We start from the raw sequence: 25,376 nt of genomic DNA on the forward strand, positions 1-25,376 counted from the left end.
TACCATACAGGAAGGACACCTAATTCTTTCACTTTATTTAAGGTGCCCAATATGATGACAACATTACCATGTGCATGTTCACTGGGACCGACACAGATTAAATTGACTAAAATATATGGACTACTCACAGGTAGTTTGTGGTTAAAGCCTTTCACTCGAATGACCAGACCATGTTCTTTGGCTATTATTTTGTATTCCATCTGAGCAACATCTGCTTGATATGCTGGTTCAGCAAGGTTGTGGGAAAGTGTGCTTACAAAAGCATCAAAAAGCACCATACTGGATGGAGAAGAATAAGTGGAAATGTTTAAAACAGTGGACTCAAAGGAGTTGAAGTAATTCAGAGGCGACACATGAAAGTGGGTGTTAGTACAACCTTATTACACTTAGAAAGGATAAGGTTTCAAACAATGAAAAATCCTCTTTACATGTTCTTGAAATAACTGTAATATCAAGATAGCAATCATATAAAGACAGATGCAATTAATTTCTGTGGATTTTCATAAAAGGCATCATTTGACTGTTGCTCTTATTAAAAGGTATGTAAAGACTATACAATATATTCATGCATTAACCGCCCTGAGACCACCGGGTATAGGGCAGTATATAAATTCTATTGTTGTTGTTGTTGTTGTTGTTGTTGTTGTTGTTGTTGTTGTTGTTGTTGTTAATATAAACACACACACATATAAAACTCGAAAAATCTAACTCTATTAATCATAGCATGTTATTGCGCGGCCAGGCGGAGTCCCCCGAAGCCCGGGCAGCCCCTGAGGGAAATAACGACACGTGACAGCATTCTATGGGATTAAATTGGCCACAACTTGATTAATATTCAGATGTAGGGAGACCTTGGCTCAGGCATTGGGCGTTTATCCTTCCTAGCCCCCCAGCCGGGGTTCTGGGTAATTTCAGGGTTATCCAGCATGAGTGGGGAGTGGGCTAACTCTGGAGAACATATGTTCAAGCAGATAGCCCGCCCCCCCTGTTCGCCGTCGCTGGAGGGGGAGGGCAGTGACTACCTCATGACGGGAACCCTGTTATTGACGCCACAATGGGGGCGGGGTCACCGCCCCACACCACCTCCAATTTTGTAGATGACTAAAGGATTCCGCCCAAGGCTTGTAACTGCCAAAGTTGTGATGAATTGCTACGAGAAAGGTGAAACCTGCCAATGCAGGGAAAGTCCTTTCCGGCCCTTTAACAGCGACCTTGTCATAGCAGCACCTGCGTGCTTGTGTGGCTGTGGAAAAAGAATGTAGTTAACCTGCAACATAAACGTCAATTGAGGGAGTGGAGGGTGGGGAAGCTCTGAATCCATGGCCGCTTCCCAGGTATGACTCAAGCGCTATTGTGTGTACTGAATAATCCCTCCTTCTACCGGTACCTGGCCAATCCCCCTGGCAACACCTCCCCAGCCAGGATTGGGTGGCTGCTAAGTAGGTGGAGTTTACAGGTATCCAACCTGGGAAGGTGGTGCCAGACCCCAACTGCCAGGAGCTGCACCGTGATCCAAGGGGGCTACTCACGACCACGCAAAAGGCGCACCCCATTTTGATGTGGGGAACTCTCATTATGCACCACTATTATAAAAAAACACCTATTGTATTGTATTGTATTGTATTGTATTGTATGTAAACATATTTCATCTAGATATATTTTCCAGTATTCAGTTTCTTACTGTACATTACTCATCACAATAAGGAGAAAGTGTCAAAGCAGGCTTGTTCTATTTTCCTTTCTTTTTGGTCTCTGACTTTTTCAGGCTAAGGACATTGCTGTGAAATGAGAGTTAATTGTAAGAGGTGGAAATGAGAGCCTAATGAGAGTTCCCTAGATGATGCCTTCTCATAGTAGGAACTACAAGCTGTTATGAAGCAAAAGGGTCAAATCCAGCCATGTTCAGAAGCCACAGATACTTTCCACTACATCCAGTATCTAGAAAAGCAGACAAATAAATGTTGAACACCGTAATATCAACTTGCCAATTTATACAATCCAGGCAACAGCAAATTAGGGAAAATGGAAAGTAATCTGAATAGAAATTATATATCACTACTTACTTTAATGCAGACTGTTGTATCACTGGAGTCACCAGATAAAAACAGATAAATGCTGGGCAGGAGAGAGAAGGGAAACAGAAAAAACAACAACAGAAGAATCAAAATTGCATGAACAAGGAGATATAGTCAGGAGAGGGGGAATAACCTGGTCTCCTTAGACTTTTCGCCCCTGCTCTTCTGGGCTGTTGTAATTTTTTTTAAAAAATGCAATTCCTGCACATTTTGGTGCTCCAGTAAGCAGGCTGATGACACCCTCTTTGTTTTTCAGTGGTCACATTTGGGCACAATTTCTATCAGCACCGAGTTTTGGTAATAAGTGGTGATTAGCACTATTCTAAATGTACATCCATTGGACAGTCTCCAACTGGACAGTGTGCAGGGCAACACATTTAGTAGGGGTAGGGAGAAAGGAGACACAGGAGGCGGCCATGCACCTAAACTCCTTTGCCCTGGCAATGTAGACCTTCAGATCCAGCCAGACATCAAGGGAGTGTAGAGCTTTCTCTAGAGAGTGAGAGGGATTTGGACAGAAGGTAGGAAATACCAATTCCGGTTCTATGTGAAAACAGGATGCTACCTTAGGAATGGAGGAGGGGCCAGTTCTGAGGGCTACTCTGTCCCTATGAAAGAGATGTTTGGCTGCTGAAAGGGCCCAAAGTTCAGAGACTTTGTGGGTGGAAGCAATAACTACAAATAGGAGATTCCCCTCGCAATTTCTTTATCCCTTCCCTCTCCTCACCACGCAAAGCTGCAATCATGAGCTTACCCAGCTTTGAGAAGGTGGTGTGAGGGCTCTGGCAGAGTCCTTGAGTCCTCCTGTCTCCTTCCCAAAGCTGGGCAAGCAGACCTCTATCTTGCGGTTGGGGGCAGTTCCTGGATTTATGCATTTTTGTGGACCCCCAGAACCGAACCCTTGTGTAAGATGTTAGCTGCATGCTTGGATCTAGGGTCAACTAGAAAGTAAATCCTCAAGTCAACCTAACACCAACTGTGCAGGAGGACAGATGCCAAATACTGCTTCACCTTTTGTTAGCTTCTTGTTAAGCACTCTTTTTAAATCCCTTTCTTGTCAAGTTTCCCCAAAGGGTACATTGGTAAGAATCTTTGAATGATAAGAACTCTCCAGAGTGCTGATTGCATTTAATAGTAAACAAATTTGAAACTTTCTAGCAATATTTAACTAGTCCTCTCCCAAACTTGTAAATGTGTGTGCGCCACACGCCTTGGTTGTACCCATTTTATAAATGCAATATATCGAGTTTTACCTTTTGGGACACTAAATTTATTGTCTTTCTTGTACCACAGACAACCTTGTTTGGTATCCAATATTTTGTGCGGGTATTGTGTTTTGTGCTCGGTTGATTTCTTCACAGTGAAATCTGTAGCTAGCATGGGAGATAAAACAACAGATTGCTAAGTTTGAACACCATTCATCCATAACACTTGGATGTAAAAGTAGTTTCTTATGTTGCTGCATATGTGCTTGTTACACCTGCCTTTGAAGATGCTCAGAGACATAAAGCACTGATCCACACTTGTAACAATAAGTATCTGGCTTTCATGATCATTAGAAGTTAAACAAAGACATGAGGGAGGCTGCGAGAACCACCATGTCAGTTCCACCTCCTGTCACTGTTCTCGTTATTCTCCAACCTGTGGAGGACAATCTTCAAGCAAGGAGACTTCTGAATGACTCTGATGGAGCGTCCTTGCAGTGCCAACCACACCACCATGCTGCAGCAATGTGGGAGGGCAGCTCTGCATCACCATAACAATTGCTCCTACAAGCATGCACTCATCAGCACTCAATGACCCTTAGCCAAAGGTGTGAATTTGAAATGTATTGTGTTGAACAGACCTTTGGTGATATGAGATTCTTTCAGCTTTGACTGGTCCATGGAAGCCCATACAAGTCCATTATTGAGGCTACAACTAATGACTGGATGAACATGGCTGAAAACACAGGAGTAGGTGACAGTGTACTGACACGTCAACCAAAATGTACTCAGGGTGAGGTCTGGAAAGAGTCCTCTGCGCTCTGCGTACAACTGTATTCATGGAAAGCTTGTTCTCAACCCAGGCAATTGCAAGACTGTTTTCAGGCAGGATATGCAGTTGGTATGGGATCCTCTTCTTGTACTGCTTACCTATAAATCGATTTTCTTCTGGCAGGTGTAAATCTGGATGCAGCATGAAATCACTGTCCCACAATGTGCTCCAGTATGCATCGATTTCTGTGGATATGACAGAAAATGGAATTATCCCAAAATGTAAATTGGAGGGTCATCCAAGCCAAGTGTTAACCTGGTTCAACAGCCAGGATGCTACACTGAATCAACACCGGGCCTAAATTCAGGTTTGAGTAAGCACATGACTCTAGTTCTCACACACATCCCAGACATCCAAACAGCATGGTGAACCCTTTGCAGAGATTCCTCTTCTCTCTCTGGTACAGTACTGTTGTACAGGAAGTACTCTTTCTTGTTTCCTGACAGCTAAGACCGCAATACCTCAAGGACCGCCTCTTCCCATATGAACCTACCTCTTCTGAGGCCCTCCTTCGTGTGCCTCCTTCTCGAGAGGTCTAGAGGGTGGCAACACGAGATTGGGCCTTCTCTGCAGTGGCTCCCCATCCATGGAATGCTCTCCCCAGGGAAGTTCGCCTGGCGACTTCGTTATATACTTTTAGATGCCAGGCAAAAGCGTTCCTTTTTAACCAGGCCTTTGGTTGATCTTATTGACATTCAACACCCGTTTAGAATATGGCTTTTTTTGGGGGGGGGTGTTTATTGGGTTATTGCTTTTGGTTTGATATTATATGCTGTGGCCTTGTTGTGAACCGCTCTGAGATCTCCGGGTATAGGGCAGTGTATAAGTTGAATAAATAATACTAATAATACTAATGATAATAACCTCTCCTCTCAGCTGTGTGTGTGTGTGTGTGTCTGAGAGAGAGAGAGAGAGAGAGAGAGAGAGAGAGAGAGAGAGAGAGAGAGAAGACATGATCAATCATTTACACATGCTGGCATGTAGCTCTCAGAGGCTTGACCGTACTCAATATGACTCTTGTGCTGGAAAACATTACCCCTCCTTTCTGAATCTTCAGTTGGAGGGTGGCTAGAATCTTAAGAACCTAGGAGTCTAAGTGAATTAGACCAAATGTATATCTAGTTCTGATGCCCATGGTCACAAGCAGGATATGAGTGTAATATCACTCTTTTGCTCATCATCCTCCATCATTTAGTTATGCCCAGTGTTTAGGATATAGATATATTTTAGGATGTAGATATATATCGAGTTAAAGGAGACATATCCCCCACTTGTAATCACAATGAAACAAATGGAGACCTGCGTAATTCTGCATGCAGACACAAGCTTTAAGCACCTAAAAGAACATGAGAAGAAATCTATTGAATCAGATCAAAGGCTTGCCTTGTCCAACATTCTGTTGTTACAGTGGCCAACCAGATTATTATGGGAAGCTCACAAGCAGGACACAAGTGGAATAGTACTCATGACACCCCAGGAACTGGTATTCTGAGGCATCTGACCTCTGCTGCTGAAGGTAATAATACTATCATCTAATACAACTACTTATACTGAGTCAGAACATTGCTCATCTAGTTCAGTATTGTCAGTGCTGACCGAAAGCTGCTCTCCAGGGTTTAAGACAGGAGATGTTCACAGTTCAACCTGGAACAGCAGGGAGTGAACCAGAAAGCTTCTGCATACAAAAAGCAGGTTCTCTTCTGCTGAGCTACATCATGTGCTTTTTGTGAAAATCCTTAGCTGTCAACTTGCTCTGAAGCTTCAGAGGCATGATTTAAATCACAGAAACTTTACATTGTTTTACCTGTTGCACTGTATTGTGTCCCAAACCATTTCTCCTTCAATGGACATTTTCCCTCATGGTAAGGAGAAAAGAAAACAAAGTTTGCTTTTTGAGGGATGAGATGGTTAAGGGCATCAGCAATGACCTATAAGCATAATAGAACATGTCAGTTTGTTTTCAACTAGTCATTCCTAGCTTCCGGTCAGGGAAGTACACAATTCAAATATTTGATAACAAGTATTTCTCCACTGGAAAAAGATTTGGAAACGTTCTAGGTTTTTTTTTTAACTCCTATATGGGAATTTCAAATTGACTTCTACATAACAGCTTTCCTCCTAATGACAGATGGAGATTACTTACTTCAGCATTATATTCAATCAGTAGCTGGTCTCCTATCAGTAAGTCCTCCTTTCGAAATATGTGCATATATTCAGAAATATTTTCTACAAATTCAAGTGGATCAACCTGGGGAATGAGCAAAATATGATTTGGAAATCATCACAATGTTAGGATTTCTCTTAGAGAGCAGTCCCTGAAACAGGAGAGGTTTGGCATGTGTGAACACCAGTATGCAAAACTAGTCACATATTGAAAATATCAGTATTAGTATAGATAAAAGAAAATACTGGAAAAATTGAATAGATAATACCTGTTCCTGAAAGCAAAATTCATTGCCTTCAATCTTCTGAATGTCTTTCCATATTCTGTGAGGGAACAAGTTGGGTCCATATTAATCCTTACCTCTCAAGAAAATAATCAAACTAAATTTCTAGGTAAGATATCACACAGGAGGTATTTTTTCTGCATTAACTATTCATACTGTTGAAATGGGAATACCGGACCACATTGGTTAAAAACTGCTGCACAAATCTGCTTGCAAAGACTGCATTCATATTGGGGGATGAAATTGTGTTCTATATATGTTCAGGTCTACTATCTGAACAGATACTACATGCATGCAATTTCCGTACATACAAACGTTTAAGCTTTTTGCAGTTGTATATACAAAGGACCTATTCATATTGATTGTAGTGGCAGTGAAGCTCTGATAAAATCTAAGAAAAAATGCATTCATTCACCTATATATTGGTCTAGGATGTTATGCAAATATTTATTTTCAAATGTATAATATTTTGCATATGAAGCAACAGGCCCAGAGTGGATTGACCCAGAGTGATTTTGTGTGGTTGCATTGTTATTAATAATGGTTTTCTGAGTTGTCTTCAGCGTATTATATATTGGATAATAAGTATTGGTTGATCCTCAGAAACAGAATAGCTATTGTCCCCTTATTTCATAAGCTTAGTAAATTTTGCTGATTAGTATAGTGTTCTAGCACTTCCTTTTTTTTAAAATCACCTTTCTACAGGTCCATGTTTTCGCAACATCTTCAAGTACTGGAAGATAATATGAATAACCTGAAGACAGAAAAAGAAAACGGTTCATCATTTGGCTACCCTTACCTACAAGAAAATGTTTCAAAGAATTTAGCAGAGGGTGCACGTTTTCCAGTACATTTAAATGTAATGCAGCACTGTAACGAAAGAGCTAATCTATGATACTTTACTATCCAACTTCGGGCATTACTTGCATGAAGGGGGCATCAAACGATTACTGGGAAGCAGAAGTGTGCCCCTGGCCCTGTCTTTGAACATCAATGCCATAACAAGGTTATCTGCAGGTAAGAAGGGCTGGGCCACACTTTTGCATGCCTTGTGCCTAGAAAGCATGTCCAAGCAGTTTCCCACTTATCTCATGCTTTTTAGGCAAAGGTCCAAGCAGTTTTGTCTTGCCCTGCTGCTTTCCCCGGGAAAAACCCACTCTTTAGCGATAAATCAGAACAAACAGCAACCTGCAGAAAAGCTGATTGCTGTTTGCTCTGATTCAGCGGCGCTAAACAACAGGTTTTCCTGGGAGAAATCAGTGGGACAAACGGAAGTGTGGATTAGCCTAGTGCAAACAGCTGTTCACATGAGAACATAGGAAGCAAACCTATATCAAGTAAGACCATTGGCCTAATCCATATCAGTATTGTCTACACTTTCCAGGACAGCAGTGGCTCAAAATCTATTATATGGTCTATATACATTTAATATATAAGGATAGTTATGCCTGTCTGTTTCAGGTCTGGATCATGCTTTGTAAATAATAAAAGTAAATAAATAACAATAAGGGGAATTTACCTCATAAAAATGTTCAAAACCTTCATCAGTCAAAGTCACAGAGATGCTGAAGATGGAGTAAGTAGAGTTTTGCTCAAATCCTGTCTCACCATTTCCTCCAAATAAGGCTAGAGCCCAAAATCTATTGCAAAATTAAATCCATGATTATGCAGATAAACCACATTGCATTTCAAAGCATCTTACCTTTGAGTGCATTACTGTTACAATGAACTGGAAACAGAGGTGGAATTAAGGATGCTTTGTTTTTAGAAATGTGTGCCACTTCAAAAATAACATAAAAGGGTAAGTGATCTTCCATGATCTTGAATATCCTCAAAAAGGTACTTATAGGTACAAAATGCAAATTTATTTGCAATTCACACACGCACACACACACGCACACACACACACACACACACACACACGAGAAGCAGCCCGTCCTACTAGAAAACTTAACAAAGACATAATCATTTGTAGAATCAGGAAATTAACCCAAGCAGCAAGGCAGGTAACTTGAGATGATTACTATTTTGTTTAAAAGCATTTCTAAACTGCTTGATAATAATAAAAAACCCTTAAGTTATGTACATGATTATTAGTAATCACATTCTACCTATCTCAAGGTGATGTACAATAAAAAATAGCAAAAAAAAACCCAGGCAAAAGCATAAAAACATTTATGTTTTAAAAAGCAAAAGCAAAACAGACACCCATGACAGAGATTCGTCAATCAATCAAGAGAGGCTTGTAGGAGCCAAACTATCTTCCATTGCTTCCGGAAAGCACAGATAGTCTGTGCCTGTCATATCTTGACATGAATGCTATTCCACAGTAGAGGGGCAGCTACACTGCAAGCCATGGGGCAACCACACTGAAATCTCTGCCCTGTTCAGCAGAAGCTCTCCTGCAGACTGCAGTGACCTATTGGGTATATAAGGGCTAAGACAGTGTCTCAAGTAACCTGGTTCTGGGCCTTATGTGTTAGTGCCAAAACACTGAACTTGGCCCTGCAGCAAACTGGCAGCCAGTCAAATCCCACAAGCAAGATATTATAGAATTGTAGAGTTGGAAGGGACCCTTAGCGTCACACAGTCCAACCCCCCTGCAATGCAGTCCTTGGACAACTGTGGTCAAGCTACCCTGACCAAGGAACAGCTGTAGTTGTCTTACCGGCCAAACCTGGAAAAGACCCTCTTTGCCATCAAACCAAGCTGTGGCTCCAGTGACAGAGCTGGATGCAACATCCATTATGAATCCAATATAAGAACCAATACCTATTAACATTCAATACCCAATCAAAAAATAAATCAAATGAAAGTTTAAAAGCAAATAAAGCGGGGAGGGGGGATTCATCCACACTCACAACAGCTCAAAGTGCCTCAGAATCAGTAAGTCATCTTATTGCCTCTCAATATTCAAAAGGGATAATTTGACGTTTAGCTGTTTCATCATGCAACATAAGACTACTCCATTTCAGTGCAAACTTGACAAAGCAAAATCTTCAAGACATACTTTTTCCTAAGAAGCGAGAGCACACTGCCATTGCCTTCATGTCCCACCAGCCAGGAGATGTAATGAAGAGGTTTAGTCCTACAAAGATTGGGGGAAACATTAAATAAGTTTGACATTTACCCCTAAACTCCCAACTCCAACGCTTGTCTCCCCTTCTTTAATTATCTGTCTTTAACTTAACCAATCCATTCTTCAACTTTTAATACAGTTGTACTAAACCTTGGTGTTGCACTGCAACACTACTATTCAAGAGTTATTTGATCCCCCCCCTTTTTTTTGCACAGTAGATCGTGGAACTAGGCACTCGGTGGGTTTGAACTCAATGGCTTTGCCAAAATGGACTTGTTAGCTATGCACTGAATAACATTATGGGCAATTCTGGCAAACTGGATTGCATGGTTATATGCCAAATAGCTTCATAGACAATAAAGGGTAGCATCTGCTTTGTATGCAGAAAGTCGTAGGTTCAATCCCTGGCATCTCCAGTTAGGGTGGGGAGAGATTTCTGTCTGAAACTCTGAAGAGCTACTGCCCTCCAGCATAGATGATACAGAACTAGGTGGCCCATTGGTCTTGCTCAGCATGAGGCAACTTTCTATGTTATGGGGGTCTGTACTAGAACACAGACCCCAAGGAAACCAAAGACAAAAGAGGAAAATGATACTGACTATGTGATGGGTTCCGATTCATGGCTACTGCATTGTATAAATGGAAGTAGGTTTAAAATAATCTCTCACCGATAATTCTTTTCTTGTGGGGGAAGACTCCAAGAGATGCTCAGAGAATGTATTTCTTTCACTGGAACAACTGAGGCGGGAGAAATGAGTCAATTTCAAACATTCACATTGGGTGGTTATTCTTGCAATAGACATTGAGAAAATGGGCAAGGGAAACGAAAGAGGTGGTGAGAGGAATAAACATGCACATATATTACTTCCAAAGGTTATAAGGCTATGTAAAAAAAAAAAAACAGCAAAAGTTGGCTTCTGTTTGCCTCAGGAGGCAATGGAAGAGTGCACCTTCAGGGGTGTAGTCAAACAACTGGAGAGTTACAGAGCCTGCTGTGGCTGTAGAAATCAAAACAGGAGAGAGATAGAAGAAGAAGAAGAAGAAGAAGAAGAAGAAGAAGAAGAAGAAGAAGAAGAAGGAGGAGGAGGAGGAGGAGGAGGAGGAGGAGGAGGAGGAGGAGGAGTTTGGATTTGATATCTCGCTTTATCGCTACCCTAAGGAGTCTCAAAGTGGCTCACATTCTCTTTTCCCTTCCTCCCCTACAACAAACACTCTGTGAGGTGAGTGGGGCTGAGAGACTTCAAAGAAGTGTGACTAGCCCAAGGTCACCCAGCAGCTGCATGTGGAGGAGTGGAGACGTGAACCTGGTTCACCAGATTATGAGACTACTGCTCTTAACCACTACACCACACTGAAGGTTAGCTTATCTGAAACTAAGATAGTAGTTTGCCTTAAGGTCACACTGTGACCTTGTGACAGAGGTGGACTTTGAGTAGAGAACATCCTCTTCCAACATGTCTTGTCAGTAGAGATATTTACCTGACATTGCATCTGTATTTGAACTATTTTAATCCATAGATAATTGTTTTAAATGTTTGCATTGTTGTTGTTTTTTTAATATAGGGACCTGTTTTAAATTATTTTTACACTTTTCTTGTTTTTTTAGCTGCAGTTGTTTTATCATTGTAACCCACCCTGGGACCTTACAGTAAAGGGTGTGTGTAAGAAATCTAAGATGGAAATAAATAATGAAATACACAGACTCCCTTTTTGAATCCCTCCTTCCTAATGATTACACCACATTAGTAAAAGGAACTCAGGCTGGATCTACCCTGATCTGTAAAAATGCTTTTATAAAATGCAATGTATGTAGCTCTCAATGCAATTTTCCATTGACAATGGATCGCCATTCTGCAGGGCCCTCTGGTGTCACATTTTCATAACACAATTTTTAATAAATTTAATTTAATAAATTTAATAAATCTGAAGAAGTGTGCATGCATATGAAAGCTCATACCAATAACAAACTCAGCTGGTCTCTAAGGTGCTACTGGAAGGATTTTTGTTTGTTTGTTTCGACTATGGCAGACCAACACGGCTACCTACCTGTAACTCCAATTTTTAATGTTTTAACTGAACAGCGTAGTTTAGTCCTCAGTTTGGTAAGCGATGTCCCTTCAGATTTCCCAACGATAAAAAAAATTGGGGTTGAGACTAATTACCTTTGTAAAGCTTGTAAAATGCAGGTGTGTCAAACGGCTGTGGCAGATGACCAAAAGTTGGTTTGGGTAATCCACTTAAAAACAATAAAGAAACAATAGTGTATTGTTCAGGGTTATAGCTTTAATTAAAAATAAAATAATAATAATAATTATATTGCAATGCCCACTGATTCCTGGTCTCAGTTCTCTTGTCCAAATATTTATATATTTAGGCTGCAACCCCAAATACACTTACCAGGGACTAAATCCCATTGAACTCAATGTTATTTGCTTCTGAGTAGATATGCACAGGATTGCACTGAACTAAGACTGTGTAGTTAATTAGAAATTATCTGCTTTTCATGGGATGCTATGACTACATCTGAGCCTTTGCTTTGGTAGGTTCTCAGAATGGAATTTGTTTCCTTGACACTGACTACAAGTTTGGTGGAAGACCCAGGATTTCCAATCTAATGTTTGTCCTTGCCCTACTGTATCACTAATTAAAAGGAAGTCAAGGATCAGTACCTTTTACTAGTACTTCCATCTATTTCTCAAATGTCTAGTTCTCTTCCCCTTAATATAATTCTTTTATTCTCTTCCCTGGCTTGGCAGAATTCAACAAAACAGATGAGGAAAAGTAAAGGTCTATGATAAAGAGGATAAAACTGGTAAAAACAACAACAACCCAACACTACACATAAACTCCATCTTACAATTATATCTTAGAAATGCATAGTAATATCTGACCGTATTCTTTCTCTTTTATATTTCAGATTGATATGTCACAAAGTATCAGATTTTGCAAGCCATCAACAGTTCTACATCTTCTAGGATAAAGAACAACAACAAAACTTCTTACTTATTTGGGATCTGTGAGAAGATTTCCGTCACCCATTTCTCCAAAGTGTCCAGAGTGTCTAATAAAGAAATATTGAGAGAGAGAGAGAGAGAGAGAGAGAGAGAAAAGAAGGAGAAGAAGGAGAAGAAGAAGAGGGAGGAGAAAGAAAGCAATATGTTCTCAAAAGGACAATAATAAGGACAATATTGAAGCAGCATTCTTAAATAATGTGAACACATGGGGCTGTATAGAAAGAAGTCATTGCACTGATGGAACGACTTCCACTCATGCAATGGTATTTCTCACACCTCTTCCTCCTGTATGTCACCCACACCATCTCAAATCTGCTATGGGGTTTCCCCCAAGCCTAATGAGCACATTTCAGGTAGGGGGCAATACGGGAGGCAAGGGAACGGGATTTCCATTGTACAAATGGAAGTCGTTCCACACGTGCAGTTAATATGTTTGATAAAAAGCCACAATGTACTGTATAGATGTTTGCATCAACTAAATTGCAAAGTTGCAGGAGCACACAACTTTTCCCACACTTTGTTTTGATGTTCATCTTCAATGAACTACCTAGTCAGATTATCCCTAGCAAACCTTCGCCCTATGATTCAGCTTTTGTATCAGACTAGCAACCTTCTCGGTTATTCTTATTCAGGCATTGAATGAAAAACATTGATATAATTCCTTTCTGAGCATGGAATTTCCTGGTGTGATTAAGAACCCTGAAAGATACCCACTGAAGACATCCACACTAAACTTGTAGTTCAGGAGACACTAAACTTGAGAACACTTCAAGCAACTGAAGATTTGTATGTTCCAGCAGACTTTCCCTGACTCTTACAATAATTTGAAAGTGTGATGCTATGCTTTTTACCTTTCTAGAACATGATTGCATTACATGGTACTGTTTCATTTTAGTTTCTTTGTTTGAAATATGTGCATTCTATATGCATATCTATCTATGTACCATATCTGTAAGTCTTTGTAAGCTGCTTAAATATCGTTTTGGCGTTAAGTGAGTTAAATTATAAACGCAGTGAACTATATCTCAATTACATAAAATGGCTGCCACACTGAAAGAAGTAGAAAAATAGACTGGACGACAAAATAGTGTAGATGGGCGCCCCTCCATCAATGGGGAAAAGTACATATTTCACCCACTGCCATGTTCACACACAGAGAAAAGCTCTTTGCATCTCTCTTCCCTTTCAGAATAGAAGAGAGGGGAGGTTTCCAATCCAGGCATCTCAAGAAATGTGGGCTTATTTAAGAACAAGTATTTGTTGTAGGAGGGGCTGAGTCAGTTTGAATATGAACTGAGCAGGAAGAGCAAACAGTCTTCCATTCACTGAGATTTTTTTGTAGGTGCCATAGGGGGTACTAGCATAGGTGACCCCTGTAGTCATAAAGTTGCTCCTGTATGCCAATAGCTATCTGCACCTGATCTTGGGCACTGCATTGTCAGCAAAACAGTTCATGGTAATGGATCTCATGCCAACCTTGACAAAAAATTTCCAAACATAAACGCACCTCCAACCAACAACTTAACATAGTATCATATAACAGACATGCATACTCACATATATATATTTAACTTATACTTCAGCACAGGGAGATTTTTATACCTCTAGATTGGACAACTAGATTCATATAGTGGGCTGAGTAGTGACGCGTCCTGAAATCCCTAAGCCTCTGATAGGTGTTAATTCCTTTCTTTTTCGGCGTATGTTTAAGTGTCTCCGCATTACCTGCAAATTTTTAACGGGAAGAGGATTGCTTTCTGACTTTGAAATCAGCAAGGGTTTTAAGTTAGCGAATCAGATATCCTAGTACTAAAAAGCTTCTCCAGGACCAATCGTGCATTTATTTTTTATTTTACCATGATTAGCCCAAGACATGAATATCAAACTTGACAGTTACACTGCATTCAGTTAGAAGTTCCACCTAATAAACAAGTCTCACCCAAATAATGGCAAATTATGGATACTTCCAGAAGTCATGTCTCAGGAACCTAAGCAGCTCTCTTATAATACCATATTCACTAGAATATAATGATGATCACCTTTTGGGGCCAAATTACACTGCCAAAATTAAGGTGCGCATTAGATTTGATGGCACATTTACATTCGCCAGCAAATACTCTTTTTTTTTTGTTTCAAGGTTCTGAAAACAGGTGCACATTAGATTCGATGGTGCATTGGACTCAAGTAAATACAGTAAATCAGATTATCAGTCCATCTAGCAATTCAAGGGCAGAAACTCTCAAGGATTTAAGACAGAGCACTTTACAACCTTCCTGAGGAGATACCAATGCTTGAACCTGAGACCATTTTGAGGTAGAGCATCTGTTCCAACACTGAACTATGGCTCTTCCTGACAAGACAGAAGTACTGTTCTTGGGGGACAGAGGGCGAGCTGGTGTGGAGGACTCCCTGGTCCTGAATGGGGTAACTGTGCCCCTGAAGGACCAGGTGTGCAGCCTGGGAGTCATTTTGGACTCATAGCTGTCCATGGAGGCACAGGTCAATTCTGTATCCAGGGCAGCTGTCTACCAGCTTCATCTGGTATGCAGGCTGAGACCCTACCTGCCCACGGACTGTCTCACCAGAGTGGTGCATGCTCTAGTTATCTCCTGCTTGGACTACTGCAATGCGCTCTACGTGGGGCTAATTTTGAAGGTGACCCGGAAACTACAACTAATCCAGAATGCGGCAGCTAGACTGGTGACTGGGGGCGGCCGCTGAGACCATATAACACCAGTCCTGAAAGGCCTACATTGGCTCCCAGTATGTTCCCGAGCACAATTCAAAGTGTTGGTGTTGACCTTTAAAGCCCTAAACGGCCTTGGCCCAGAATACCTGAAGGAGCGTCTCCACCTCCATTGTTCTGCCCGGACACAGATGTCCAGCACCAAGGGCCTTCTGGTGGTTCCCTCACTGTGAGAAGCAAAGCTACAGGGAACCAGGCAGAGGGCCTTCTCGCTAGTGGCGCCCGCCCTGTGGAACGCCCTCCCTTCAGATGTCAAAGAGATAAACAACTACCTGACATTTAGAAGACATCTGAAGGCAGACCTGTTTCGGACCAAATGGGGTTTGTGAAGGTTGGACATCAGCTGATCAACTACATGGGCAAAAATGAGACACCTCATGTCATTGCTCCATGGGTGATAGAGGAGATAAGGATTTAGTCTGTCATCCAGGTCCAATGTTGGCATGACGGGAATGGTATTTTTGTTCTTCAATGCCTGGTTGTTGTTATAGACCATAACAATGTGACCCCACATCAATCACTCTGTTGTCTCATGTATACTGAGTTAATATGCACTATGAAGTCAGGGCTGGGAGTAATGGCTTCCTGACCTGCTATTCTGCAGGGCTGACAGGCCAACTTCATGCAATCAGCTGGTCAAAAATAATCTGCTAAATTTGTTTGCCAGGGCTTGCATTTCAGGGCCATGCTGGGTTAAATCCCAAACTAAGGAGAAATGAAGCAAGGCAGGGGAAAAAACAAAACCAACCACCAGCCAAAGATCTTTGGAAGGAACCAGAATTAAGGGCTTTTGTTCAAGTACAACAGCTCAAGAATTCCCTAATGCTTTTAAACTAAAACCCCGCACTTTAAGCTGAACCTCGCAACATTATACTTACCCCAAAAGAATTTTCTCATAGGATGTCCTTGTTTTGCAAGGCTTCCAAGGAGCAATTCTCTTCTGTTAGCATCAGAGGGCCTGGCTATTTGATATTCTGTTTGTTTTGAAGAACACATTAAGCAGCAGAAGGGAGAGTACCTTTTTCAGTGATAAGATCATTTAGACAAGGAGACAGCCTAATAACACACATACACGAAGCAGCAGTGGATGAAGTGCCCTACCTACCTCATCTACAATGAGAGGGATGGAAAGAGACAAACCATTCTGCTGCGTACATCTGATGGGCTGCATCATGGAGTTCCCTGGGGCACCAGGGAAGGGAGGCACTGCCCATTAAATGAACAGAAATAGCCACCAGCATCGCAAGGAAAAATGGAACCTGTGGCAGCTGTGGTAATTGCCTATTCCTCCTTTAGGGTCCATGTCAGCATGGTGCCATGGGATGAGCACGATGGCAGGGAAAGGAAGAGGTCACAGTGGCCCTTTAATTCATAAGAAGAGCTCCACTGGATCAGACCAAAGGCCCACCTAGTTCACCATTCTGTTCCGGCAGTGGCAAACCAAATGCCCCAGCAGCACACGAGCACAACAGCAGTGTTTTACTTCTGATGTTCCCTAGCGACTGGTATGCAGTTACCTTTGATAGTGGAGGCAATATATAGCCATCTCTGATATTGGAGGTAATATATTGACCAGCAGCTATCGGTCACCTTATTCTCCATACATTTATCAAGTCCCCTTTTTTAAGCTGTCCACCAGCGACGTAGCGTCGGTTGTTGGCGCCTGGCCCATGTGTGCACTGAGCAGCGGAGATGTGTGCTAGCCCAGCCCTCATCACTGACACTGCCAGATCAACCCCAATGGAGCAAAGTGGGGCCAACCTCAGCCATGTGGAGAGGAGCACTGGGGTGGGCTGGGGTTGCCTGCATGGGGTGGCCTGGTTTGTGCCCCCGCAAGAATTATGCACTCGTGGTCATCCTCCCCCTGGCAGCCCCATGCTACGCCTCTGCTGTCCACACTGGTATCTTGTCTATGGTGCACTCCCTAATGGTAAGCATGGTACAGAAAACTAAGATTTGTGTATCTGATAACCAGCATCCGTATAGTACTGCTTTGACTCAGACCTATCCTCCATTTTGGCCTTTTTTTTTTTTTTGGATTGCTGAACTGCAGCTATATCCTAAGCAGGAAAGTGTGGTCCATCCAGCCATTCATCAAAAACCATCCTTTGAGAATGATGTACACATCTGCTGGCACACTATGTTGTGTATGTAGGGAAAGGCTGTCCCCAATGTGGTTGTAAGCACCTTCTTCCTTTCTACCCTCTCCCTGTCCAAAGGTTCCCTTTCATGACACACCAGGGCCTTTTTTTCATATGTAATGGCTGTTCTTGTCACTTGCCATGCTCTTAACTGCTTAACTGCTAGAGCCCAAGTTTTCCCTGAAGTTCAGAGTATGACAATTTCTCTGCATCTCCTAATAAACAAATTTTTGTAAGCAGTTTAGAATAATGTGCACATTTTTGAAAGTAATTTCCCCTAATGCAATGTGCTTTTGTATTTCACTAATGTATCCATTTTTAGGCACACTTTCCCCAATACAGTATATACATTTTTGTAAACACTGATTGGTTGGGAGAACTGCATCACAAAATTGGGAGAGGTGCAAATTTCAAAGGATGGCTGTGTTTCAGTTCTCATATTGTTTCAGAAAATTGCAAATTGGATAGATTCACCTTTAAATGCAAACAGGATCCTCCGTCCCTACAAGAAGGCAGGCATAGATGTGGAGCGTAAAATAGTTTGCAAAAAATGGAGCCAGATTCAATGCTCTGCAGTATGATATGAATGCAGGACCAAATCTAGGGTCAGGGACTGAGCCTGGCACAGCAAAGTCTAGCACCAGATCCTGTCCTACGCTCTGATTGTACTGCAGCGTGTTGAATATTTCACAAAGTGTGCAAGGCCAATTTTAAATGGGATTACAGGTCTAAAATCCTATCAGACTAAAGAGGTAGGTCATTAATAGCCCTGCTTTACAAACGAGGAATCGGAAATTAAAGAGAATATATCCACAAAATCAGACAGCTGAAGATTAGATCCAGGATGCATGGGTTGGGGGGGGGGGTGATTTTTCACACAGCAAGAAACCCACGTTGTCTGTTGTGCTTTGTGAAGCTTTGTATTTGACCTCAGACATAAAAGACTAGCGTTCAACAAAGGTAGTTACTCTTTTCCTCTTAGCCCGTCACCCATGTCATCCTCACAATTAACACACATTGTGAACTCACACCAGAAAGTGACATATCTCCACATTTTATAACAACTTATAGCCTGAACGCATTTAAAGTCCCTCTGAAGTCAATGGGATTTATTTCCTGAAGATATGCTTAGAATTGCAGCCTTACAGTTAATTACCTAGTTCGGTATGCTCTGGGAACTGATAAAATTACACTCTCAAAATTTATTGACCACAATCCAAAACAAAGTTAAACACTCTTAAGACCACTATTTCAAAGGGCTTAAGGAGGCTTAAATATTTGGATTGTGGCCATTGTATCTAAATATTACTTTTATAAAGTGGTTACATAAAACATGGGTCATCCAAATTTCACGATAGGAATGCTACGTAAACCTGATGAGATCGTTTCTCTTAAGAATTGCAAGAATATCAACAATAAATTATTATTTTTTAGATCAAACCCATTTGTTTTACCACTATCTACAGCTTCAACTTCTCGGTCAATTGCATCCTTAATCATCAGTGGCTGGATGAAAAATTGTGCCCATCTACAAGAGAATTGAAAATCGTGTTTTTGCTGTGCTGAAAAGCAGAACTATAATATTATGTTTTCAAAAGTGCATAAACAGTCCCTTTGGGTTGCATTCAGGTAACTTACTCAGAGTAGACCATTTAAAATTACACACAGGTCCTGCTATCCAAACACTTGTTATACAAAAATTCACTTATCCAAACATGAGGAGTTAGTACCCAAACCTTGCTATACGCTCCCCACAGATTCAGATATCCAAACAGCCAGACCTGAGTTTAGTACTGTAAACAAATAAACAGCCTCAAATAAGTCTTACTTCTTGTGTTCTGCTCATATGTGGCAGTCGTTTTGCCAGAAATCGTGGGGGGGGGGGAGAGAAAAAGAAGAGATAGGACAAATAAGGGCATTTTTGCCTTTCCATTGTTGCCTTTTGCAAGGTTTCAGAGGGTTTCCTGGAGTTTCCCTGCCCCCCCCATCATTTGGGGGATCAAAATTCCCCATAAGAATCAGTGGAAATTGTTACTTGTTATGAGAACGCTAACCTAGCAAACTGTTTCTTGAGAATGCATTGTGTTCAGATAGTGGGAACTGCATATAATGACCATTAATAACTTTGCACATTGTTTCTCATTCCCACTCCTCCAGTGCACATCTTCCTGGTTGTTATTTGGTTTTGTGTTACCTGTCAAGGGCTTCCCTAAAATATTTTTTCTGGATATCAAATTGGAAGACTGTTCGCTCTGTGTCTGTTGAAGCGTTGTCTGAGCCTCCGTGCTTCTTTAAGAATGTATCGAACCCATTCTCATCTGGGTATTTCTGGCTACCCATAAACACCACTGAAAGAAAACATTGGAAAATTGGGTGCATGCCTTCCAATCCTGGGATACTTGCATGCTCAGAGCATGCACAGATGTTGATCATTTCAATGAACCCAATGCATACCTCTTGCTGAATCCTCTTGCTTTAAGCCAAAAAGCTTTCATGATACATTACAAGGAGTGCAAGGCTTGATTGTGGCAAACCTCAAAGGCTGCGGGGGATGGTTTTATAACACTGGGTTCATTACACTACTGTCACAGACTGGCTAGACACAGAGGAATGGTGGGAGGAACCAGCTGGGGAACCCCCAAGGGAAGAAATTTCAGAGCCCGGGAAGTAGTGGTGGGACAACGATGAGTGGTCAAGAGGGAGAAGACTGGGAGGAAGTGTCTGAAGCTGAAGAGGTCACAGGGCTTAGTGAGCAGGGAGAGTCTGTAGCAGAGAGATGTGCAGAATCAGAGGCAGAAGCTGAAGCAGGCTGGTGAAGAAGTTACCGTGTCTCCCCCTCCTGCTGCGACAAGCTCCCCCTTTTCCCCACATCTCCCAGAACCAGAAGAAGCATGAAGAGGGCAGAGGAGAAGTCAGTTTCATGCTGCCATAGTCTCCAATTTCTTGGGAAAACTCTGGAGAGAAGGCAGCTGGTGGGGGGCATGGAGCTTCCATCTCAGCAATTGCTTCATGGGGCAAGACCTGCTGGAGATGAGTTGCTGTGCTCATTAGGCCTGACACTCCTATGCAGATCATGTTTTTGCTAATAGTTATCTCCAACTTGCTCGGTGTAATTTGCTGCTGGCTTGATGCTGTCACTGCAGAGCAAGCTCTGCTCTGAATCCAAAACCAATCTCAGCACTTAGAACTTTGGGCAGCTCCTAAGATCCAGGTGCTGTAGCAGAACCCACAAGCATTGCTTTGGTTTCAATGGTGCTGGCATTTTTTTGCGCCCTCCAGACTGCCTTTTCCCTCAGCCATGAGTTTATCTGGTGGCAGCAACACCAGGGAAAGTGCCTGCCGTTTTAACTTCCCCCTGCAGTGCCACAGAGTACCTAATGCAAGACTGGCAACATGACACCTGCTGGTGCACATGAGCACACAGAAGTCTTTCCCCCTCCCAGACTTTTGAAATGAGGCTCAGAAGAAGCTTTGTACTTCAGGATAGTTTGCTGGGTGGCCTTGGTTGTGAACTGTGTGTGGTGGTGAAAGATCCTTGGGTTTGCAAATGTTCCCATGGGCCAAGATCTAATGTAATGTTGCGCTGAGGCATTATGGGAAATTCAATTCCCAGACTCAGCTGTTACTGCTAGGTAACCACTAGAATGGTCCACTAGGAGGGATTTTGGAAGGTCCCCCTCAAATGTGGAACTGCATATCACACGGTATCACTGAGCAGGTAAATAAAACAGGCTTCCCCAACCACGCCAATAATTTCAATATGCAGATATGTTCACAAACCTTCCTCAAGCCTGATGTTTTGGACTACATCCCACCACCCCTGACCATTGGGCATGCTGGCTGGAGCTAGTGGGAGCTGGAGTCCAAAATATCTGGAGACACCAAGCTGAGGAAGGTATGAGATAATGGGAGGACATTTCTTTCTTTGGGCCATTAACTGCTAAGTTTATTTATTATTAATCAATTAATTCTTTTCAACCATGATTTCATCAACTTTTAAAATAAAACTATAAATCAGTTTCAAGCTGTGAGTAAAAGAAAATATTGATAATTGTGCTTTGATTCCAGAAAACTGCCTCCCAGGCCAATAAATTATAGACTATCTTTTCCCTGGCTTTCTTTTTTGGTAGAAAGACATATAGAAGTAGCTACGTACTGTGCTCCAAAAAATGAGCTAGTCCAGGTAAATCATCAGGGTCACAGAAACTGCCAACACCAACAGCAAGGGCAGCTGCAGACTGTAAGATTATATATATATATATATATATATATATATATAGAGAGAGAGAGAGAGAGAGAGAGAGAGAGAGAGAGGATAGACATTATATCACAAAGAAAGCAGCATGTTTCCCCAGTACTGTATAAAAGAATTCGAGTTCCATCACAATGCTTCCCCATGTTAAAGAAAACAGATCAAGACTTAGGCTGCATTCACACCATAAATCTAAAGCACATTGAATGCAAATTATTTCCCCCAAAGAATACAGGGAGCTGTAGCTTAGCCTAGAACTACAGTTCCTAGGATCTGTTGGAGGGGCAATAATGTGCTTTCAGTGTATGGTGAGGTGTGTCTCCAGCTCCAAGGGCCTTCTGGTGGTTCCTTCTCTGCAAAAAGTGAAGTTACTGGGAACCAGGCAGAAGGCCTTCTCAGTAGTGGTGCCTGCCCCGTGGAATGCCCTCCCTTCAGATGTCAAGGAGATAAATGAACTACACAATTTTCCGAAGGCTTCTGAAGGCAGCCCTGTGCTGGGATGTTTTTTAATGCTTGATGTTTTGCTGTGTTTTTATTATGCTGGAAGCCACTCAGAGTGGCTGGGGCAACCCAGTCAGATGGGTGGTGTATAAGTAATATAATATGTTGTTGTTGTTGTTGTTGTTGTTGTTGTTGTTGTTGTTGTTGTTGTTGACACCAAAATTTTCTTTGTAGTCACCCTGAGGCCTGGTGTGGTGCCTGCTACCATTTTAAAAATACATATCCATCAGAGGAGAAAAGTTCTAGGACATTATTTTCCATATTGTGTAAGTAAGTAAGTATTAGCTCTATGCAAAATTTTAAAATGCAGTGCCCCTCCATCCAATCCAGTTAGAAGTATAGCTCATTATCCCCCTTTCATAGAGGACTCAAAACCTTATTCCAGCTTTATTCTGTTGTTAGTGTAGAAATGGCCTCAGGTGTTAGCCTGGCTCTGAAGGCAGCAGATCCCAGGTATATGTATGTATGTGTGTATTTTTATATATATCACTATTGCTTTTATCCATTTTGTAAACCGCCTTGGAAAGATTTCATTTTGAAAGGCACAGGTTAAAAATGGAAAATATATATTAATAAAGGTTAAAAACCACTGTCGTACGAGCCAATTCTAAAGATATATAGGTATACACCTACAAAAAATTAAAACGTGGCTAAAAGAGGCTTGCATAGAGATGTGTATTGTAAGGTATACTCACTGATTTGTTGCTCCTCCATGTTGAACATACCTTACAGGTTTCCCTTTATGTTGTGTGTCAAATGACCCTATATTTAGCTCAGGGCAAAGGTTGCTTGGTCAACATGCAGATGTGCTGCTTGCTAACATACCTGCTTTTCTGCGCTATCCATCTTATTTTCCTCTTCTTTCTTGACTAGCTGTTCATAAATTTCATAGTCATCATTCTCGTCTTTGATTCTGCTTTCACGACGCTCCTTTTGTTTACCTTTTTTACCAAGACCAACGCTTAGAACTCCACCATAACCTTCAATAGTGGCCTCTCTTCCTCCAGGTACTTCTCCAAATTCTTCCACATTTCCATCCTTCTCGTCCTCAAAGCTGCTGTCTTTCCCATCGTCCGTGTCAGAGGACATGTCTTCCTCTTCTGACGCCTCAGAAGAATTGCAGTCATCAATAAATAAGTCAGAAATTAACAGAGCGTTCAGGCCATTGCTTAATTTTATGTACCTGCAAAAGTAATTCCATGAGCATTTTTATCATTTCTATGTTGCTTTTTGCCCAATATGGGCGTGCATTTACCAAGATGGCAATCACCACTCCCTTCTCCGTTAACCTGGGGGTGTGCAGGGAGAAAAAAACAAGGATAATGTGGTCAAGGAGAGGGTTTTCAAATGCCTATCAAGTAACTAAACCCACCCTTGTCAAAAGCAGCAAGTTGAGGATGAGTATGAACAATGTAGTATGAACAACTACATTATTATTATTTTTTTGCACTATGGATGGATCAGTGTGAGCACAACCCAAGTGTCCAACTAGCACTATGTCCTGCTTGCAACAGTAGTCAACAGACAATCACAGGAAGTCCCCAGCAGAGCATGGGGACAACAGCCACCCCCCTCTCATTTGTTGCCCCACCCCATCAACTGGTATTAGTTGCTTGCCTATCCCTGAACCTTGAAGTTCCAGTTACCTAATATGTTAAGTAAAACTGATCTGTCCTCCATAAATATATCTACCCTCCTATATCTAATCCAGAATCCATAATCAGATCTTGTGGCAACAAATTGCACTAGGTGATTAAATGTCATTCAAATGTCTTCCTTTTTTTTGGGGTCTGTTTTGCATCTATTTACCCTGAGTTCTAGTGCCGTGAAAGAGAAGGAAAATATTCCCTTTGCACGATGTATAATTGTATAAATCTCTATGTCCTCCAGTTTGTCACCATCTCCTTACAAGCTCCAAGCAGTGAAGCATCTCCAACCCCCTGGTTGTTTTGGCTGCCCTTCCCTGCAGCTTTTCTAGTTCTGTTGTGTCCCCCTTGAGGTGGGATAAGAAGGTATGCTGGTGGGAATGCCTTGGTATTGTTTAATTGCTTCTTAATTTTTAAATTTTCTATGTGACTGAGTCTGTACTTTTAGGTTATTTACGTACTTGGGACACACTGTGACCTTTACAGTGCTGTTGGCCTCTTGAGGGGGGTAGTTCTTTTCTCCAGACCCTTTATTCACCTGTATTCTTTGTGGTCGCTGGGGGACTTCACAATATCGGGATCCCCTACATTTTTCTTGGCCCGGCGCTTGTGCCCTTCCTCGTCAGAGTCTTCTTGTCGTGCCTGGGTCCTTCGACACCCCTGCTGTCTCCCCTCCTGTGGTGGGCGTAAGACTGGGCAGTTCTCAGTCACATGGGGCTTTGTCCCTCTAGACATTGCTGTGGCTCTCAGGTGATTTGCAAGGCTCTAGCCAGCCAGCCTGCTCTTGAATTTCCCGCCCAGTTACTGTCTTGCAGTAACTTCTGTTCTTCCATACCAAAACCAGCCCCTTGCCAGGACTATACAATCCATCCCAGACCCCATTGGATGCTTGGATTCTTGAGAGATAGCATCTCTTTATGACATAGATAAAGGAACAAGCCATGATTCCACGAGGGGTAGTGAGGGAAATAAGACAAGAAATGGAGAAAACTAAACACATCAAATTCATTCATTCAGTCACCTTTGTATAAATTGGTTTGTTTGTTTGAAACCTTTGTATCCAGGTGTGTTTGATTTTTTACTTATAAAAAGACCTCAAGTTACTTCAAGAGAGATTTGGTTTTTTTTTTTAAGTTTTACTTTTAAAACTTATATCCTGCCTTTCATCTGAAATAATCTAAGGGTAGGTAACAACAATCAAAATCACATTAAACTGGACAGGAAAATTTGTACACAAGCTAGCAGCAAGCAGTAGAAATTACTACAAAAAGGTTGGCATCTAAAAATTGTCTGATAAAAAGATCATAAATATCATTAAAAGCTTGAGTGAACAGGACACGCACCATAGGGTATCTAAAAGATTGTTCTGTTCTACCATATGCCTCATTATTTGTGTAATTGTAAGGTCCTCGGTTAGTTGCTCATGAGTAATCAGGCA

General features: G+C 41.7%; 1 protein-coding gene across 1 annotated transcript in view; it reads right to left on the reverse strand.

The window, feature by feature from the left end:
- LOC117050232 (nardilysin-like) overlaps positions 1 to 24,824 on the reverse strand; it is a 36,955-nt gene extending 12,131 nt beyond the window's left edge. The window contains exons 1-20 of the mRNA XM_033155744.1: positions 24,477 to 24,824; positions 23,118 to 23,475; positions 21,696 to 21,777; positions 19,734 to 19,887; positions 18,994 to 19,067; positions 16,277 to 16,372; positions 14,255 to 14,377; positions 12,642 to 12,699; positions 11,801 to 11,874; positions 10,307 to 10,376; positions 9,570 to 9,647; positions 8,079 to 8,199; positions 7,255 to 7,313; positions 6,545 to 6,599; positions 6,256 to 6,360; positions 5,917 to 6,040; positions 4,211 to 4,297; positions 3,329 to 3,448; positions 2,064 to 2,115; positions 129 to 279 (exon numbers count right to left, since the gene is read on the reverse strand). Coding sequence (XP_033011635.1) covers positions 129 to 279; positions 2,064 to 2,115; positions 3,329 to 3,448; positions 4,211 to 4,297; positions 5,917 to 6,040; positions 6,256 to 6,360; positions 6,545 to 6,599; positions 7,255 to 7,313; positions 8,079 to 8,199; positions 9,570 to 9,647; positions 10,307 to 10,376; positions 11,801 to 11,874; positions 12,642 to 12,699; positions 14,255 to 14,377; positions 16,277 to 16,372; positions 18,994 to 19,067; positions 19,734 to 19,887; positions 21,696 to 21,777; positions 23,118 to 23,475; positions 24,477 to 24,673 — 2,238 coding nt within the window. The 5' untranslated portion in view covers positions 24,674 to 24,824. The remainder of the gene's footprint in view (positions 1 to 128; positions 280 to 2,063; positions 2,116 to 3,328; positions 3,449 to 4,210; positions 4,298 to 5,916; positions 6,041 to 6,255; positions 6,361 to 6,544; positions 6,600 to 7,254; positions 7,314 to 8,078; positions 8,200 to 9,569; positions 9,648 to 10,306; positions 10,377 to 11,800; positions 11,875 to 12,641; positions 12,700 to 14,254; positions 14,378 to 16,276; positions 16,373 to 18,993; positions 19,068 to 19,733; positions 19,888 to 21,695; positions 21,778 to 23,117; positions 23,476 to 24,476) is intronic.
- Positions 24,825 to 25,376: the final 552 nt, after the last annotated feature.

Source organism: Lacerta agilis, chromosome 7 (assembly GCF_009819535.1).
Source record: "Lacerta agilis isolate rLacAgi1 chromosome 7, rLacAgi1.pri, whole genome shotgun sequence".
NCBI lineage: Eukaryota > Metazoa > Chordata > Lepidosauria > Squamata > Lacertidae > Lacerta > Lacerta agilis.